General features: G+C 51.7%; 1 protein-coding gene across 1 annotated transcript in view; it reads right to left on the reverse strand.

The window, feature by feature from the left end:
• The window catches only part of Man1c1 (mannosidase alpha class 1C member 1), a 139,961-nt gene that overhangs the window by 59,735 nt on the left and 60,882 nt on the right, over window positions 1–19,344 (reverse strand). Inside the window, exon 2 of the mRNA XM_021160348.2 lies at window positions 17,042–17,138. Coding sequence (XP_021016007.1) covers window positions 17,042–17,138 — 97 coding nt within the window. The remainder of the gene's footprint in view (window positions 1–17,041; window positions 17,139–19,344) is intronic.

Consider the following 19,344-nt stretch of genomic DNA (forward strand, 5'->3'; position numbering starts at 1 on the left):
CAAAAAAATTGTTCTCCTGGGCTAAGAAGTGATTGGCTCAGCAGTTGTGAGCATTGACTGGCCTTCCAGAGATCCTGAGTTCAATTCCCAGCAACCACATGGTGGCTCACAACCATCTGTAATGGGATCTGATGCCCTCTTCTGTGTGTCTGAAGACAGCTACAGTGCACTCATACATAAAATAAATAAATAAATCTTTTTAAAAATTGTTTTCCATACTCAGACAATGCCAACACAGATAACAGAGTTTGCTCAAACTTCACCAGACTGGACAGACACATAGGCACATCAGTGATGAGGGCACATGCCACCTGGTGAAAGGCTTTGAGTCCATGAAAGCAGCTTCAAAAGGACAGCGTCAGGCTGGGGAGACGGCCTGGCTGTTAACAGAATCTGCTGCAGATCTGTGAAGGCTAAGATCAGATCTCAGCACACACAGAACATAAACACACACACACCACACACACACACACACATACACACACACCTCTTCCCCCTCTCCCCCCCACTCACCAGGGTTATCCTCCCCGCTGGGGCTTCTGGGCTGCTAGCCAAGCAGCAAGACTCAAGCTAGAGGGTCAGTTAGAGACTCTGCCTCAAAAGAATACAGTGGAGAGAAATAGAGGGGGGCACCCAGCACCCACTCTGGCTGCTACATGCACTTCTGAATGTATCAGTGCGCACACACACACACACACACACACAAGTGCATGCACAGACACATTATTTAATAAATGAACATATAAATAGGAGATGGCCATGTTTTTGGCACTGCTTCATTCACTAGTCCACCCTGTAGAAACTTAGCCTTGAGAACCAGTGACAAACCAGCCGTGAAATGCGCCGGGTCTCCAGATCCCTTAACACCGGAGCCTCAGGTGAAGAGAGGATTCTGCTCCACCTGGCAAAGAGGCCCTTCCCACAGAGATGAGAAAATTTGGGACACAAATCAGCTCTCTGGAAACAGAAGTGACATTTTCACAGGATCAGCTGGAGGCCGGGAAAACTGCAAACTCTAAGTATTCCTGGTGTCGTAACTCTGTCAGCTGTGTTGACACTGACAAGATGCTTAGCCAGCAACCTCAGACCTGTGCCAAACTGAAGCGGTTAGATGTGTAAGCCCTGTAACCACCGCCCTTCGGGGGCTCTGTCGGAAGCCTGTGCTGAGCAGGCTGAGGCCCTGCTCCTCCAGCCTGCCTGGCATCTCTGGGGGGCCTGCTTCCCTCCTCTCCTCACGCTGGGGGCTGTGCAGCTCTGAAGTACACTCATTTGTTCTGGCATCTGATGGGGGCGGGGTGGGGCTTGGGGGCCGGTGGGAGGCTGCACCTGCCTTCAGAAAATAGTGTCTGCCTGCCGCAGTGCCGATCTTTAGAGAGCGGCATTAATCCAGTGAACTTCACGCAGGCAATGCTGGTCGGAGGCCGGAAGGGAGATAAGGGATGGATGAGAGCCACTCAGCCTTGGAAGAGATAAAGTACTTGCTGGGAACCCCAAGGCCACAGACCTGCTTTTCTGGCCATTGATCAGAGGAGAGGTGAGCAGGATGTGCCAGGCCTGCACAGGGGTGGTGTCTGTGGGTATAGCTAGCCTGGGCTAGGGAGGCAGGACCCAGCCCTGTCGTGGGGATGGGCTGTTTGTTGCGATAAAGCTTCTTTAACCTCCTTCACACTCCCCTCTTCATAGAAGATCTTACCATGTAACCTGGGTCAGTCCTCAGTCATCCTCCTGCCTCAGCTTCTTGAGAAGCTGGAACTACCAACACACAGCACACATGATGGACAGAGTCTTGGCCTCCTTCTCTGTGGAATCGGGCCTCTCCTCCCATCTTTAGGTGTGACCCAGGATGTATCCAACACAGGCTATCCGGCTTGGCCACTAACACCTTTACCCTCTGAACCATCTTGCTGGCCTTCAAGGCTTTTCTTATTAGAAGTACCGAAGTCCCATTGGAGGCTGATATCCACCCATAGCTCAGCCCCTCCTTGGCAACGCCTTAGAAACAGTATGGAGGTTGATGGGAGATGTTCTCCGCTGGGGTGGGCAGTAGTCTCAAGTACTAAGCATGTGGCCAGCTGGAAGATGGGTTCTTACAACTGGTCTGCCTGCCGTGTGCAGATTCTGTAGTCCGTCAGCTAACATCAGCTGAGCCACTGCACATATGGCTGTTTTCCAGGCTACCTCTACTGTCCCCGGTATAGCAGGAGCCCAGCTACAAGGCAGACTTGGCACCTATGGGATGAGAGTAGGGGGCTTGAGGTGCCAAAATCCTATCTGGGATAGCAGGGGCTAGTCACTTCAGGGCCCTGACCTGGTTCTGTGGCAGCGCTCGCTTCCCTGGTCTAAGATATCAGAACCATCATAGAGACACAGAGATATTGTGCTCAACCCAGATTCCCAGGCCAGCTCCAGACCCCACCCCAAACTGGGTCTGCTGTGGATGGAACCAAACTCCAATGGGAGGTGTTGGTACCAAATCTGGGCTGGAGAGATGGCTCAGCGGTTAAGAGCATGCACTGAACTTCTAAAGGACAGGGGTTCAATTCCTGACATCCACACCAGGCAGCTCACAGCTGCCTGGAACGTCAAGAGGCTATGACGTCCCCTTCTGGTCTCTGCAGGCACTGCACTCATGTGCATAACACACAGTGATATGTACTTTTAAAAAAAATAATAAAAGTGTTTTTAAAAGATGAATAGCTTTACTATAGAGTTCATTTCAGAGCTGGCGAGCCCATGTTCAAAGGAAGGTGGGTTAAAGGAGTCACAGATGGTACAGCAGGGAAGGGGCTCCTTAAAAGACAGATCAGGAAATATTCGCGAGAAAGATGATGTCTATAATGGTGATGGGAGCCGAGCACAGTGTCTCTTGCATGCAATTTCAGCACCGAGGGAATGGGGACAGGAGGAACAGGAGCTCAAGGCTACCCAGAGCTACAACGAGGAGTTCAAGGCCAGCTTGAGCTCCGGAAGACTCTCAAAAAAACCAAAACCCCAAGATTAATAATAAAGGCATCAAAGTCAGAAAATGTCCTTATGATGCACTAACTAAGCCCATCCTCAACCATTGCAATTCCCATGTTTCCAGGAAAGGAAACTGAGGCACAGGAATGTTAACTCCCATCCCCGAGGTTCACACAGGCAGCAAGCACATGGTACGTAAGGTTTCCTGGTACTGAAGCCTGTACAACTTTCTAGTTAACCACCCAGCCGTAGAGGGTTCACCTTCCCCAGTCCGTGGGTTGAGCTATCCACTCCAACATGTTCTGGGAGGGGAGGCTGGACCCTGGAGAGATGCCCAGACTTGCTCCCACTCCCTGTTCCCTGAAGGAGAGACATGTACAGCCAGCCCCCAGAACCTGGCAGAGCCCAGAGAATACATTTTTCAAAGACTGCAGGAACTTTTTTGCACTTGCTTCTTGGTCTGAGGGAGTTTGATGTTTGGGAATTCAAGCCCTTCAAATGAAGCCACTTCAGGGTTTGCTTCAGGCAAGAAAGCAGGCTTCAGTTTTTTCCCACAGAAGTCTTCTTCATTAGCCAGGAGCTGCAGCCTCTTAGGGTGGCAGGGAATGTCAAGCGATAGCTTTGTCTGGAGTGTTCGAGATTCTTTCTCATCCTCCGTGTGAGGAAGGTTAGTCTGGCTTTTTATTTTTAGATCCTAATGCAGGGAAGAGGGACACCAGCTACCAAGGCAAGCAGTGTTGATAGAGCAGCCCCCTTCTAAGTCATCAGAACACAGTCTTGCCTCCTCTGAGTGCCTCTGAGCCTGATGTTGAAGCTGCCTGAGGCCCTCATACATGCATGGTCCTACACCCCCCACCTCACCTATCCCTACCGGCCCAGAAAAGAAAGAGGTCTCAGATTAGAGGCAGCCCAGATCTGACCACCTGTGCAGCAGGGGCAGGTCAGCCCCTGGAGTCTGTTCCCCCTTTAAGATGTAATGGCTGGTGCTCAAGAGGAAACATCCTGATTTGAAGAGAGGAGGAAACAGGCTGTTGCTGAGTTGCTAAGGTCAGCTTTGGGGGCAACAGTGAGACAGGCCCAGGATTCAGACCCACCAGCAGGGAAAGGCAGCTCTACGCACCAGGGACCATATGACTTCCTGGGGCCTCGCAAGGTTGTCTTTGGGACCCCTTTCTCGCGTTTTTCTTTTCTTGTTTGGTTGAGACAAGTTCTCACTCTTAGTCCAGGCTAGACTTTGACCTCCTGATCCTCCTGCCTCCAACCTTCAATGTGGGGACTGTAAGCCTACACTATCATACCCAACTTCCCTTCCTCTGTTACAAAGAGCGAAAAGGGCCACTTACAGCTGTATCACTATAAAGATGTGTCTGATCTCATCTGGGTACATTATTACATGTGCTTTTTTTTTTTCTTCTGATTCGAAAAGAAATTGAAATTAAAACATTCTGTGGGCCCATGGGCCCCATGTGTTATACTTAATGAAGTAGTCAGCCTGCACAGAGCCATGAGGAGTGATCTACAGCTGAGTGCGCAGAGATCTCTGATGCCCAGACCCCACTCCCACACTTCCCAACCCCCGTCAGACAGTGGCCTCCTGGGTGTGGCCTGTGCTGTCCCTCACCTGGAATGGATTTCACTGTCATCTGTCAGTGTGTACCTTCCCAGCCACCTGGCACCCGAGAATGAGCAGCTGCGCTCACATAACCCCTTCCAAATGCCACCATCTCCGTGGTCCCCCACAGTGCAAGATGCAGAGATGGGTGGGAAAGGGATGACAGCTTTAGGGCTTCAGGAATGGGGTGCGTGCCCCTCCTCGGACACCGTAGGGGTCTCTGGCAGATATTATCCCTTTGCATACATTCTGACCGGTGGCAGATGTGGGCATCGCTGATCTACCTTCCTGTGAGCCCGTCGGGCCTGGTTGATTTTCAACCTTCCTTCCCATCTCGAGCCCGGCTCCTAGCTGGGTGCACAGTGAGGACTCAGTGCACACAGACGCCAAACTAAACTCCAACTTATGCAGTAACCCATGCTCTCCACGTCTTCACCCCTGGCTGCTAGTTGTTGCAAGACAATGTCCAGACACAGTTCTGGGCGATGGCTATTTCAGGAGCAGGGCCCTAGGCAGAGCCATACCCAGGAAGTAACCTGGACAGAAGGCCTGAGTCACATGGCTCCCTCCTTCTGTCCTTCCCTCTTCAGGGACAGCGGGTGCAAGTAGGACAATGGCAAAGACCTCCAATGGACTATTCCCAGAATTCACCGTTATCAGGGGAGAAAATGCGATTATGTGTTACCCAGTCATTAAAACACAAAACAAAACCACGGGCAGAGAATTGCAAGTCGTCTTTCAGACTTGATGAGAAGAAAAAACAAACTTGAATATTAGCACCAAACTGTGCTGACAGCTTACTTCCGGGGCTTTGTCTCCTCCGGGCTCTTTCAGAAGATGTCATCGTCCCTATTGATTCTGATAATGCGAGTGAGGGCTGCCTTCTGTGGAGTGTGGAAAGTGATCTTCCTGCTCCAGAGGCCCCTGGCTGGAGGGTAGGAGATGCGGCTGAGTGCTGTTTCCTGTGGTCAGTGAGCCATCCCTGCAATCCCCACGCCTGCGTGAACCCACTGCGGCTCACCCAGCTGCAGGGCTCTTAGCAGCCAGGCAGAAGTACACCAGACCAACTGCGTGCGTAGCACCTGTATGGTATGGGGTGGAACCTGCAGTTCTGAGCAGCTGAGAACAGAGAAGCCGGGTGTCCTTGGTTCCTGAGCAGGGGCAGGAGCAGGAGCAGGTATTTTAAGCTCCATCTGCGAACATGGTGTCTACGCTCAAAGAAGGTCTCTTCCAACAGAGTGCCTCACCTGAGCCACAAGGAACATCCTTTAGACTCAAAGGGACCACACTCTTGCTCACTCTCTTCTCTGAAGGCATAAGGTTTTTTGTGCACCCTGTAAAGGTTACCCTTGTGTTATTCAAATGCTCTGCCCTCACATCTTGTTTCAATCCAGACATGGCTTTGTAATGCTTATGTCAAGACTTTCCTGTCTCAAATTTGTGTAAACAGTTCTTACCATTTATTCTCTGCCTTGTCAACAAACGCTGATCATCCAATGGCAGGACAATGGTGGGATGTCCACCAACCAGAGAAAAGAAAGAGGGAGAGAGGGAGATTCAATCAGTTAGGAGGATGTAGGATTTGGAGCCATGAGGAAGTGGTCTGGAGAGAGACCATGGAAGCACACCTGAAGCCCAAAGCCCAGATCAATAATCTGCAATATTGATAATATGCAAGTATCGCGGGATGGGGCTGGAGGGTGATCAGATTAGCACAGAAAGTAAAGATAGATCATTTAACCACTCAGCTATTGAAGTACGGTTTTAAATATTGTTTTTTTTTCTGTATGGTTATTGGGGAATAATATAAGCTGAAGAAATATAGCTGCTAGTTTAATTCACTGTAATATTCATAATAAAGATAATTCATTTACACCCCTGTGGGTATTTCTGTGCCGTGCGCCCCCCTCACATGTCATGGAAGCATTATTCATTACAGCAACAGCCACAGAAAAGGAAACTTAAAATGTCTGTCAACTACGGAGCTCTTAGCATGTGGCATATCCATACAATGGAATAGTATTCATCAATAAAGAAGAGTGAAGTGCCAATACGTGCTACTATGTGGATGAAACACAAAACATACTCAAAGAAGCCAGTTACCAAGACCATGCATTAGTTACTTCTGCGCTGCTATGACAAAATGCTTGAGCAACATCTTAACAGAGGGAAGCTTTCCTTTGGTTTCAGAGGGTCTCGGGACATCTTGGCAGAGAAGGCATGGAGGGGGTGATTCAGTCTACACTGCAGGCGCTTGTAGTGCCATCCCCAAACACAGGGCAGGTGTTCTCTGCAAAGCTCTGCCCCGAGCAGTACTCCTACCATTTGGGACCCACCTCCCTGAGGCGCTACAGCTTTCCAGATAGTACCACAAGCTAGGAAGCAAGTGATGGAAACACAAGCCTGCCGGGGTCCGTTCAGAGTCAGACCATATCCTAACACTTAGATAAAGTGCTTAGAATTAGCCAGTCCACCCAGGGGTGGGGGTGGGGAGGGAAACTGGATAAGTAGAATCATGTGCTGTGAGTATGGGGTTTCTAAGGGAGATGATGCAAATGATCTAAAACTAATTGAAGTGATGGCTAAAACCTCTATAAGTACACCATGTATCATTTCATGATAAACAAGAAGTCTTTTATGGTAGCTTATACATAGTAACCAAATACTAGAAACAAAAACGGCCAGCAACAATACAATTGGCTGAAGGACCTGATAAAGAACCAACTACTGGGCTGGAGAGATGGCTCAGCAGTTAAGAGCACTGACTATTCTTCCAGAGGTCCTGAGTTGAAATCCCAGCAACCACATGGTGGCTCACAACCATCTGTAATGGAATCCAATGCCGTCTTCTGGTCAACTGCTGTTCATAACAGAATGATGAGCCTAAGACCCATGTCTGGAAGGTGCAGGGCATAAAAGCTCAGAGCAGACAAAAGGAGTTCCTGGTGTCAGGAGTCAAGACAGCAGCTACCACTGGGTACCCACTGACCAGGAAGGACGTCCTAAAGAACCAGGGACTTCTCTCCATCTTGGTCTGCATGGCCGGTCCACAGCTGTATATGTGCAGATGTCGCTGTGGTGTGTGCTTATGATTTTACTGGGCAGATGTTCAAGTAACACCTAAGAGTTTCAAGTTTTTGGTTTTTTTCCCTCCTTGCAAGTATTTTGTGGCTTTTCTTCGAGACACATAATAACAGAGCAAAGAAAAGGCTCCCTCAAGTCTAGCTGAGTGAACCAATGAGTTTATTGGGGTTAGTTAAATGGGCACCAGTGACTTAAAGGCAGCTGCTTCATCCCAGCAAAGTGACAACTCATGGAAGTGTTGTCCCTGGTGCTCCCTCCCAGACTTGCAAGTGGCACAGCTGGACAGTCTCCCCTCCCTAGCAACTGTCACTGTTGATACAACAGTAGAGGTGGGGCTCTGTAAATCTTTTAAGTTTCAGGAGCTTCCTATGATTTGTGAGTTTCCTTTACTTCCTGGGTCTTAATCATGCCTCACTCCAACAGGAAATGCTTCAATCTCAGGAAAGAAATGTGCGGCAATTACATATAAGAAATAATTCCAAATAATTCCATGTTCCAAAATCAGGGTTGGATCCGGGTTGTCAAGCCTCAGGTGAGAGTGTCTTCCCTGGATCCCATCCTCCCCATCCTCGGGCACCAGACCAGACGGCTGCAGAGAATCTTATTGGCATTGCCACGGTGTGAATCCACATTCCAATGAGTCACAGAATTTGCGGGAGAATTTGGCGAGTGCGCGCCATCAGCGTGGTGAGAAGAGAGGGGGCTGGTTGCTGTCAGCTCAGCCTTGTTTCCAAGGAAAGAAAGGTCTTTGGAGAGTGGGTGGAACACACTGCCACGGGGAGGGAATGTCAATTTCAATATGAATCATTTCACGCATGGCAGTAACTCACTCTGGGAATAGATACCCTGACTCACTAGGCTCCCACGGGAGCAGGACTTGTTGCTAACGTTTCAGATGCCAAGAGAGTCAGCAATAGCAGACAGAGAGAGACAGAGAGAGAGAGAGACAGAGACAGAGACAGAAAGCGCACCTAATAAACAGCCAGGGGTCCAGAGGCAGAGGCTCTGCGCACAGGCCCTTTGTGTGGATGCTGACAAGGCTCAGAGGATATTGTGGGCTCTGGTGACAGCCGGCGCCAGTACTGGGACACCAACCCAGGCCTCTCGCCTGAGAATTCTTTTTACAACAACCTGCTACTATATTTTCTAAAGAAATAAATTCTGCTCTGTGCTAGGGCTTTTAAAGGAAAAGAAAAGAGCCCCAATGCATCTTAATTAGAAACTGCTCAGAGGAGAAAGCGTTCTCAGAGGGAGTGAACAGGGCCCTGCCAGTGGCCAGCCAGCTGCCCGTAAGCCTGAAAACCCAGTGAGTCACGCTGTAGACAAGTGTTTATGCTGAAATCACCCAGGGTGACCTGAGGGGCATTGTAACCATCAGAAGGTGGCTAGGAGATTGTCATTCAAGGTCCCACGGAGACCCCATGGGGCTATAGCATTTGTCGAGTGACTGTGGGTCCAGCCTGTCCAACTCGGGGGGCTGGGGGAAGCGGCTGACTTTTCACCCAATTACCCTCCTCGTGGCAAAGGCACATCTGCCAGCGGCCCGAGGTTTCTAGTTCATTTCCTCTGTGCCTTTCCACCCTCTGGCCTCTGGATTGAGCTTGCGGGGCATCCAAAGCATGTGACTTCCTGGAAGGGTGCTGGCTGCCCCAATGCCTGACCTACTCTGTCTAAGGAACGACAGTGTGGCTACTCGCTCACAAAGTTGATGACAGTCATTTCTCAAAGCAAACCCCAGCCCAAGTCAGGAATGTGTGTGTGTGCACAGCTTGCCAGAACAGCCAGCGGCCCAGCTGAACGCTGATGTTCCAAGAACTAGAGACGTTTTTCTTCCCTCAGAAGAAAAACTCCAGGAAAAAAAAAAAAAACAACAACAGATCATAAAACAGAAACAGTATTTTCACCAGACAACTTGAAACGCTATTACTTAACCAATGGGAAGCATTAGGTACTAGGGAGAGAGGGGGGTGGCAAGATGGGTCAGCAGGCAAAGATGCTGGCTTCCAGGCTTAATGATCTGAACTTGATCCCTGGAACCCCCATGACAGAAGGAGAGAACAGACCCCTGAAATGTATTCTTTGACCTCCACATATGTGCCAAGGCATGTGTGCACCCACATACAGCCACACGCGTGGATAAACAAATATAATCCTTTCTTTTAAAAAGACATCAGTAAGGGGACACATGTGCAATAGAGAAAAAAGTTCTTGTATGTATCAGTATGCAGGCGTCTGTGTGCATGTGTTAGAAAGCAGAGGGCACCCTCAGGTGTCTTTAGGCACTGTCCAGCATGGATAAGTAGACTAGGCTAGCTGGCCAGTGACATCTCTTCCCTGGACCCGCCTGTCTCTGTATCCCCAGTGCTGGGGTTACAAGCATGCATCACCACGGCCAGGATTTTAACATCAGATCTGGGAATCGAACTCAGGCCATTATGCTCACCACAGCAAGCGTTGTACTGACTGAGCATCTCCCCAGACCAGGCTGGAAACCTCTTAATGCTTGATGCCATTCCGAGTGCTGACCGTCCAGCCTCACCCAGGAGTAAAGGGAGGGTCAGAGGAGGGGGGACTTCCTGGGGAGTGCCAGAGATAGAATTTCCCAGAACCAAACTCTGAGAGGCACGGTAGAGATCTGGGGAGATATGGGCAGGCTGGCATGCTTTTCAAACTCCTCAGCTGGCAAAGCTGATTTCTCAAAGGGGAGCTCCATGGGCTGGGGAGGAGCACTCACATCAGAAACAGACCAGGAAGAATGGCGGTGTGCTGGTATGCGCATGCACACAAGGAGGCTGTGAGCAGCATGGGGTGAGAACTGCTAAGCCACACACCCTACAGCAATTGTAAAAACGACACCTCAGGGGTCTGGATTTATTCACTCCTCGACATCCTATTTGCTCGTTTACAAGGCGAAGATGATTTTTCTCTCCGCCAAGGCCGAACACGGCCAGCCTGTGATCCGAAAATCACACCGTGCTCCCTTTGCCTCTTAACTCACTCAGGGCTATAAATCATCCTCACGATGAGGACTGGGCCGGCATTTCTATAGGGCAATCCATGGGCAGAGACAGAATCCAATTTGGGGCTTTCACAATCACCCTGAGGCTCGGAGCTGGGGAATATCACTTTTAGGGACACCTCCATCCTCTTAGGGCGAAGACGCCGGGAACCAGATTTGCTGACTAAGCAGGACAGCCACTTTCCCAGGTCTCTTTGCTGATTCCGAGCGAGTGAGCGAGCGCACTCCATGGCAGGAGGTCAAGGCCACTGAAGGGGATGAGAGAACGGAGCCAGACTGGGAACAAAGAGGAAATGGCCCAGGCAGAAGACGGTGGCAGGCTGTTCATTCTTTGTACAATCCATCAAGAGCCCGCTGTGTGCCAGACACTGCTCTTTCCTGGATTAGAATCAGTCGTTATTATTAATTAGCAAGCAGAATGCTGACTGCGGCTTCCGCTTAATGAGTGCAGGCGGGCAGGTGTTGCACCAAGTGCTTAACACGCGTCAGCTGCATTCGATCCTTGTACCGGATGAAGCTGTTGCTGTACCCATTGCGCAGATAGAGAAACTGGTGCAGAAGATCAAGAAACTAACCCTAGGTTCAGAGGATGGGTAAGCGGCAGACCTGGGATTCAAACCCTAGCCTGATGCTCGAATCCCTGCTCCTCGCAGCTCAGCCCAGACAGCCAATGGCATGGCTGCAAGCAGATATTCCTAAGATTGTTGGGCAGATTTTCTAGGTGCGAGACAAGTCTTTTGTGCTCTAAAAACTCCGCTCATGTACAGTTGAATGACGCTGAGAGACAGGTGATGCAGACCCTAGCTGTGGTGGGTGGAGGAAGGGGGGGCACATCCCTCCAACCCTGGGGCAGCTTTCTGTCCCTGTACACTGTGCTCGGGGGCAGTGGGCTGCATGCTACCTTACTGTTTGGGCGTCAGAGCCTACACTGCAAGGCCTGGAGATCAGTAGCTCTGTCCTCTTGCCTGTGAAATGAGGGACACTGGGTAAATGGGGGTAAATGACACCTTACAAGGAGTGCACTGGAGTGCAGCTCTGGTGTCTGGAGGGATGTGTATTTAGGGTGTGTAGGACCCTTGGCCCCCAATTCCCACACCTCCTGAAAGACAGTTTTGTGCTGACATTCTGAGCTTATCCATATCTGGTTGTGACCTGGCCACAGCGGCAAGCAGTGTGTGACAATCTGGCTAATCTTTCCATAGGTGTTACAGAGCACAATGGGCCCGGGGTTAACCCGAGCTGTCACTCCCAGCAAGTCCCTTTTCCCCAAGCTGGACCTCAGCTTCCCAACCCTACAAACAAAGGAACCACCAAAGGGCCCCTGCAGTGGTACCAAGGCTCTGTCCTGTGGTGTTCCTGTCAGGAAGGGGCCGAGTTCTCAATTCCCAGACAGAAAAATGACCACAGTCACGACTGGCTGATGTGGAATGCAAAGACGGGGTGCTGCCGATCACTGGCCCTGGACACCCCGAACCTTCTGTTGGCAACAGGCTAGTTTACTCCGTGCGGCTTTCCTGTTACAAGATTCTAAGACGCTGCTCAGATGAGGGCCAAGAGGAGCAGTGCCCACTGCACTCCTACCAAGGCAACAGGGACGGGATGGGAACAGCCCTGCGCTCTACGTGGGTTTCTGGGTCCAGGGAAGCTGGGCATGCCTCCACCACACAGGAGCAGCACAGTTTGATCTCAGGGCCCTTCCTGCATTATCTGCAGACTGCAGCCTATGCTCTGGGTATGCGCATCAGCTTGTGTGAGCTAGCGCTTCCTTTGAAAACAATCCTGGGGTGGAAACACTGTTAGTGCCTCGCTGTGCAGCTGGGCAGACAGGCCCAGAGAAGTTAGGAAACTAGCCCAAGATCACACAGCAAGGAACAGCAAAGTGTTATTAACCCCCTGCCCTCTGGCTGTGGAGACAAGGCTTCTCACAGTGAGCTTATACTTCTCAGCCTCCTGCGTTCTCACTGTAGGTATTCATGACTGGCCTTTTCTACAGGCAGAGACTGGGCCTCTGTACACCAAGCCACTTGCTTTATTACAAGGTGGCTGCCAACCTGTGGCTGGCTCTTCTACCATTGTGTCCCCCCCCCCCCCACAAAAACACACACACACACACACACACACACACACACACACACACTGTCCCAAGCTGAAGACTAGTCCCGGTGACAGGACAGTAAGAGCAGCTGACTTGCGTCTCCGTGGTGCCTGGGGCTAGGTCCTGTGCTCATCTCCCTGTTAATCATCACGGGAAAGACCAGCAAGATGGCTCGTCAGATAAAGGCGTCCATCAGGAAGCCTGACCACCAGTGTCCAATCCCCAGGACCCATGTCATAGAAGACGACTAACTCTGCTGATCTCCACCTGTGCGACGGTGTGCATCTGTGCCCGCACACAAAATAAGCAAATAGAATGTAAAAAATATATACAATAATTAGGATCATCCCAGGCCCAGGGAACTGAGGCCCTGGTCACTCTGCAAGAACCATGCAACCTTATCTGGACCAGAAGTCCATGCCTCTCCGCCATCCAGCTGGGCAGGAAGTGTCCCATCTGGCAAACCAACAGAGGAAGGGAAAGCCATGTCCCCTGGCCTGAGTGACAGACCAAGAGTGTCTTCTCTGGTGGCCAGCGGGGCCTTGGGAGTGTCTTCCATGGGGCCTGCTGAGCCGGATGTGGCCGAGAACAAGCTACTGAGGACAGTGAAGTGCCTCACAAAAAATGGGCTGGAGAGACTCCTCAGCAAGACGACCCACCCTCAGAGAAAGAACAGCTTTGATCTGAGGAAGGATGGGGCAGCACAGGGTAGCTGGCATGGGGAAGGGCCACACAGGGAGACCACACTCAGGCAGTGACCATTCTCACCAGAGCTCCTGTAGATCTTGGCAAGGGGAGACACCATTGTGAGCTCAGGACTTTCTTTACATGCAGGCTCCCAGAGGAGTCCCCAGGACCAGAGTGTGGGAGCCTGTCCCATCTGAGCACTGCACACAGCGGGGGCTGGGCAGGATGGATCTGGAGCATCCTGTGTCTACAGGGCTCAAGGGGCTTGAGGTCACTGAGGCATTAGAGGCCACCCAACAGTCCCACCGAGTCTGGGGAGGAAGTGGGCGCATGGCACCGGGCTGGATCCAGGCAGTGCACCCGCTCCTACCATTGGAATCCTCTCCCTTGCTCTGGGGTGGGAGCCTTGTTCTTTTCCATGTGTTCTCATGGACTCTGACAATTATCACCACTGATGGGGGCTCTAAGACAGGCAGGCCCAGGCTGTGCTCAGCGCCACCAGTGGCTCCAGCTCCCGGAAACAGCTAACAGGGAGAAATGATCAGCCCAAGGTCACTCAGCAAGGAAGCTGTGAGCCTGGGTTTGAACCCAGGTCTGTCTGACTGTAGAATGTTATGCCAATAAGGACTAGGTACGGCATGGTCTATGGCCACCTCTACCTGTCCCTTTCTGAAGACCCTGGACAGGCCCCAGAGGCTGCCAGGAGAAAGGGGTTAAGGTAGTCTGGGGGATTGGTAGAGACTCCACTTTGTCACTCATCCTTGAGTTCCAGGCGGTTGACCCCAAGCCCAGCACCCAACACTGTGGAGAGTAAAGGGCACACATGACAGTGGGGGTGGGGAGGCACTCCTCCCTTCCCCAGGTCACACCATGTGGGGCAGAGCCTGCTTACTGTCTGGAGTACTGTGGGACCAGATGGGTTCCTAGCACCTCCTAGCAGTCAGAACACCCGAGGGACTCAGGACCCCTGCAGGTTTCCTGGGACCAGGCTGCTCCCGGTGACTTCAGTGCAAATCATTGCTTGCTCCTAATGTGTGGTCGACATGCTCCCATGGCTGTCCTTACAGAAGCTCCAGGACAAAGGCAGTGTCTGGAGCCCAGAGAGGTTAAGTGCCTCCGGCACATCCACACAGCTATGGCCAGAGGGAGGATCTGCACTAGGGTCTTCAAACTCAAGGGATTTGATCTTTCCATTGTCCCAGATGCCTAGTGATCTTCTCCCTTGCAGAGGAGTCTTGAAGAGCTGTGCCTTCAATCCTACATCCTTAGGATGGTAACAAATGGAGCCCGATTGAGCCCAGTCCCTCCTGGAAGTGCTTCCTATAAAACTAGACAATAGCTGGCTCTCTGCTGAGCAGTTTCAAACACAGACACCCAACCAACAACACCAGTTCCCCTTTACAGGGAAGAAAGGGGGTTGTTTTCTTATTGCATTCCCACTTAGCCTGCCAGCCCACATTTCAACAGCTTTGAGAAGAGCCCCGCCAGTTTCCTATCCATGCGGCTGAGCGGGACACCGGGTGGCAGGTCTATGCCAGAGAGAGAAGGCAGCTGGCTTCCTGACAGAGATCCTCATACTTGAACACCCAAGTCCATCTCCCCCCCCCCCCCCCCCCCGAGCCAACACAGGAGTTATCCTTAGGTCATGCCCAGGCCAGTGGTTATGCCTGGAGTGAAACTCTTACACTATTCTTAATGGGAAAAAAACAGAAACCACCTTTGTCCCTTAGTGAGGCGGTGCCATGAATTATGGTGACACATCCATCCAGTCAGCCAAACCACTAAAGTCATCTCATGTGAGCTGAGCAGACTATACTCCCAGCCACTCAGGAAGCAGAGGCAGGATGGCTGACTGAGCCCAGGAGTTCATCAGCCTGCGCAACACAGGGAGAAGCAGGTCCAGCATTTATTATTATCATTATTACTGCTTGGTCTGTTTAGATAGAGTCTATGTAGCCCTGGCTGTCCTAGATATGTCCATGTAGATAAGGCTGGCCACAAACACAGAGATCTGCCTGCCTCTGCCTCTCAAGTGCAGGGTTGAAAGCATATGCCACCACACCTAGCTCAAAGATTTTTAAAAACTTAATACAAATACCCTGTGACAGGTAATCTTCAACTGTCAACTTGATTGGATTTAAAAATCACAAAGAGACACAACTCTCTCTGCATGTTGCTCAGGAAACACGCTGTATAAAAAAGCAGAGAGCCCCTCTCTCTGCTTCCTCACTATGGAAACAATAACAACATCCCCCTCACATTCCTGTATCCAAAAAGATAGACTGGGTGCCCTTAAACTGTGAGCCAAAAGAAACTCTCCCTTCCTTAAGTTGACTTTTGTCAAACATTCAGCCATCGAAATGAGAAAACCAACAGGCACACATTCTTTTGGTTTGCTTTGTTTGCTTTGTCTTTGTTTTTTCAAGACCGGGTTTCTCTGTGTAGCCCTGGCTGTCCTGGAACTCACTCTGTAGACCAGGCTGGCCTTGAACTCAGAGATGACCTTACCTTTGCCTCCCAAGTGCTGGGATTAAAGGCCTGAGCCACCACTGCCAACACAAATGTCCCTCTCACAGAATCCAAACTGTATACACAGAGGAAAAACTGAAAGGCCATGAACACAGACGTCAGCAGTGTCGTCAGCAGTGGCTACACTTACGAGACAGCAACTGCATTCTGTTTATTTATTTTGCCCATTTTGTACTTTTTGGATCCCCTTTCCTCCTGCATTCATAAATGCATGAAGCTGCTCAAATCCACATCCCTTGCCACTGCCACAGGGGTGACTCATCTGGGCAGGCAGAGATCCTCCAGTGCTGACTACTGGAGGAGAATGTGGGTCTGGATCACATTTCCTGTAACGCCAACCATGATAATGACGGGTCCACACACAGGCCCTGGGCTCCCGCATCCAGTCACCCTTCAGATTTCCCTGGGGTTTCCTATCAGGCTTGCTTCTCTGGATCCAACTCCAGCAGCCTGTATTCCATGGGAGTGAGGAGTGGGGGATATGGTACTGCTGTTATCTGGTCCAGCACAGCATCCTTCCCTAAAGGAAGGAGGTGCTCAGGCTGCCCCCAGCATCCTTCTCACTAGAGGGCCTGTAGAACAGGAGCTAGCACCATGACAGGCAGAGGAGTGACATCTGAAATAGGAGGCTGAGCTTACAGCCTTTAGGAGATGCAGAGAGGGGCTCTGGGTTCAAAGAATGGAGCAGGGGACACAGCCAGAAGGGCTTCAGGAGAAACGTAAGGGCAAGTGGCTGACCTGCTGTCACCAGCCAACATGAAGGACACCCTAAGATTTTATCTAAAGGCAACCCAAACGGGGCCTCTTTAGACACATATTCGTTCTCTCTGGAGACAATGCCACCTTGCCAATCACCCTCCCTCCTGTAAGGTGGATTTACCCAGTCTTCCGTGTTCCCCGTCCCTCACCAGCCTCACTTTCCCAAGCTGCATCGCTCGGAAGTGAGGATGTAAGAGCGGACAGGAGCACTTGGGTCCTCTGAGTCCAGAAAAGCGTGGAAGAGCCCAGGAAGGGACAGAAGCGCCGGAGGCCCCAGAGGTCTGTGTCAACTCACCAAACATGCTGCCCTCGAAGCCGTCCTTTGTGAGTGGCCGGAGCTCATTCTTGCCCATCGCATAACGGCGGTAATTCTGCCAGGAAAACCGCATCATCTGCGGGAAAGAGCAGGGGACCAGGCCCCGGTGAGACGATGCTGGTGGCCAGAGGCACCCACCACACCCTCTACCAAGCTCTCGGCCGTGTAGACAGCCGTTCCTCTCCAGTCACACCACACACCGAAGACCATCCACAGGTTTCCCAGAAGGAACCTAGAGTGCTGGCTGAATTCTAGCTTCCTTCGAGGCCAAGAGGAAAAACCAGAAAGAAGAGGGAAAAACTCTTAGGCGGGCAGTGTGGTTCAGTGGTAGGAGCCTGCCCATTGGAGCAGTGTGGAAAGCCAATACACACACAAGGAGATGGGTCGGAAATGAGGTAACCAGTTCAAATGTCCCAGGTGGTCAGTGAGAGGGCTGGGAACAGGATGCACACTCTGGTTAGAAGTGTCAGGTCTGTCCCCTAAAGGCTATGGACTGTGCTGGGCTAGGCACCCTGGGCTCTTTGGGCCCTCGCTGGTCTCTGTCATTTGTTCTCTGTATGGCTGTGGGCCAGAAGCTCCTTGAAGACAGACACTATACCTGCCTTGCCTCAGTTTCCCTGACAACCCGGCCCAGGTCATGGTACACACTATCAGAGTACCTGAGGACAGTCACTCTGTGCCAGGGAGTCTCAACATAAAAGCTCCTCCGGGCTACTGGTCCCTAGCTGCACTCAGCCTAGAGGCTCAGAGACACGGTGACAATCTGCTCACCCTGCTCCCGAATCCCCACAGTCACCCTCATTTGTTTTTACACTCTGTCCCTTTCATTTCTGTAAGGCAGGATTCAGGAAGAGGGTGCAGGGATGGAGCTCTGGAGTGACAATGGGTGGAATGGGACTTGCTTGTTTTTTGAGACTGCGTCTCATGTGGCCCGTTAGCTCACTCTACTGCCAAAGATAATCTTAAACCTCTGGCACTCACTCCTGTCTGCACCTCTCATGTGGCTCTGGGCTGGGAGCAGGGCACTCTGCACATTAGGTGTGCATGCCCAGTTGAGCCACTACAACCCTTCAACCTGTTCTTGCCGGTTCCCATTTGTCAGTGTTTCCAAACACTGCTGTGCCTTGGTTTACTCTGTCCTGTGTTTCCTCTGGCAGCGCCTGCCTCTGAGGCAACCCCACCCCCTTCCCCGTGCTCCCAGTAGTCAGCCTTTTCCCTGGTGCCCAGGCTTAAAAGCCATCTCTTCTGGTAATCATTGCTGCTGTGACCGACATCTGCAGGGGAGTGACCTCATGGGAGCATGGCATGGACTCTGACTGGCAGGACGCTCTAGCACCATGTCCCAAATGATGGCACGGAGGTTCCAGGAAAGTGGGAAGGATAGCACAGCTAGCCAGACTAGACTGCGTCCGTCACCCAGAGCAGCAGGCCCCCATCATCCATAGCCGCTGTGTAGCTCCCTGCTCCATGGCTCATGCCAGCGTCGTGGCACTGTGTGGCAAGAGCTCGGCACGGGCCTGGAGGCCCACCCCCACTCCTCTGTTATTTTCTACTTATCTCCAATTGGCAATAACGGAGAATAATTGCGGGGTATGCGCGTGGAGGAAGAATGGAGTCCCTCCCTCCCTCCCTCCCTCTTTCCTATGCACCCCCTGCCCCCGCCCCCGCCGCTACTGAAGTTGGCAGTAGGGTAGGCAGCAGCCACAAGATTTCAGAACATAAACCACACAGCAGAGCTGTGTAGGCTGCTGTGCCCCACCCTGAACCAACCCCTGCTTAGAAATGAGTGCTCACGAGTTATGAGGATCACAGGTGTATATTCAGAGCCGTCCCCTCCAGGCCGTGACCTGCCAGCTGCATCAGTGGAGGAGGACAGAGGTGGCCAAAGGCACAAATGATCCCCGTGCCACCCCGAGCTGGACTGGGAAGGCACACAACTGCCTCTATGTGCAAACCCTCAAACACGCACAAGCCACCCCTCCCTCCGGCTAAGATGCCTGGGCACCAGATGAGCGTGCACACACCTAGCAAGTGCCTGCTAGGCCTGGGCGTGGGCTCGGGTTTGAGCTGCACGTGGAGGCAAGGCTCTCCCAGCAGCCCCACCCTCTCCCCCCTACCAGCTGCTCATCCTCCTTCAGGCCCCAGCTGAAGGATGTGTGTGTGTGTGTGCGCATGCAGGGAGTCGTCAGTCCCAGCCCCGCCTGAGGCGGTGCGTGCCTCAGTTCCATATCACCTGGTTATGTAGTGTGGTAGAGGCCAGTCTGGGATGCATGCGACCCTGC

This window comes from Mus caroli, chromosome 4, assembly GCF_900094665.2.
Source record: "Mus caroli chromosome 4, CAROLI_EIJ_v1.1, whole genome shotgun sequence".
Lineage (NCBI taxonomy): Eukaryota > Metazoa > Chordata > Mammalia > Rodentia > Muridae > Mus > Mus caroli.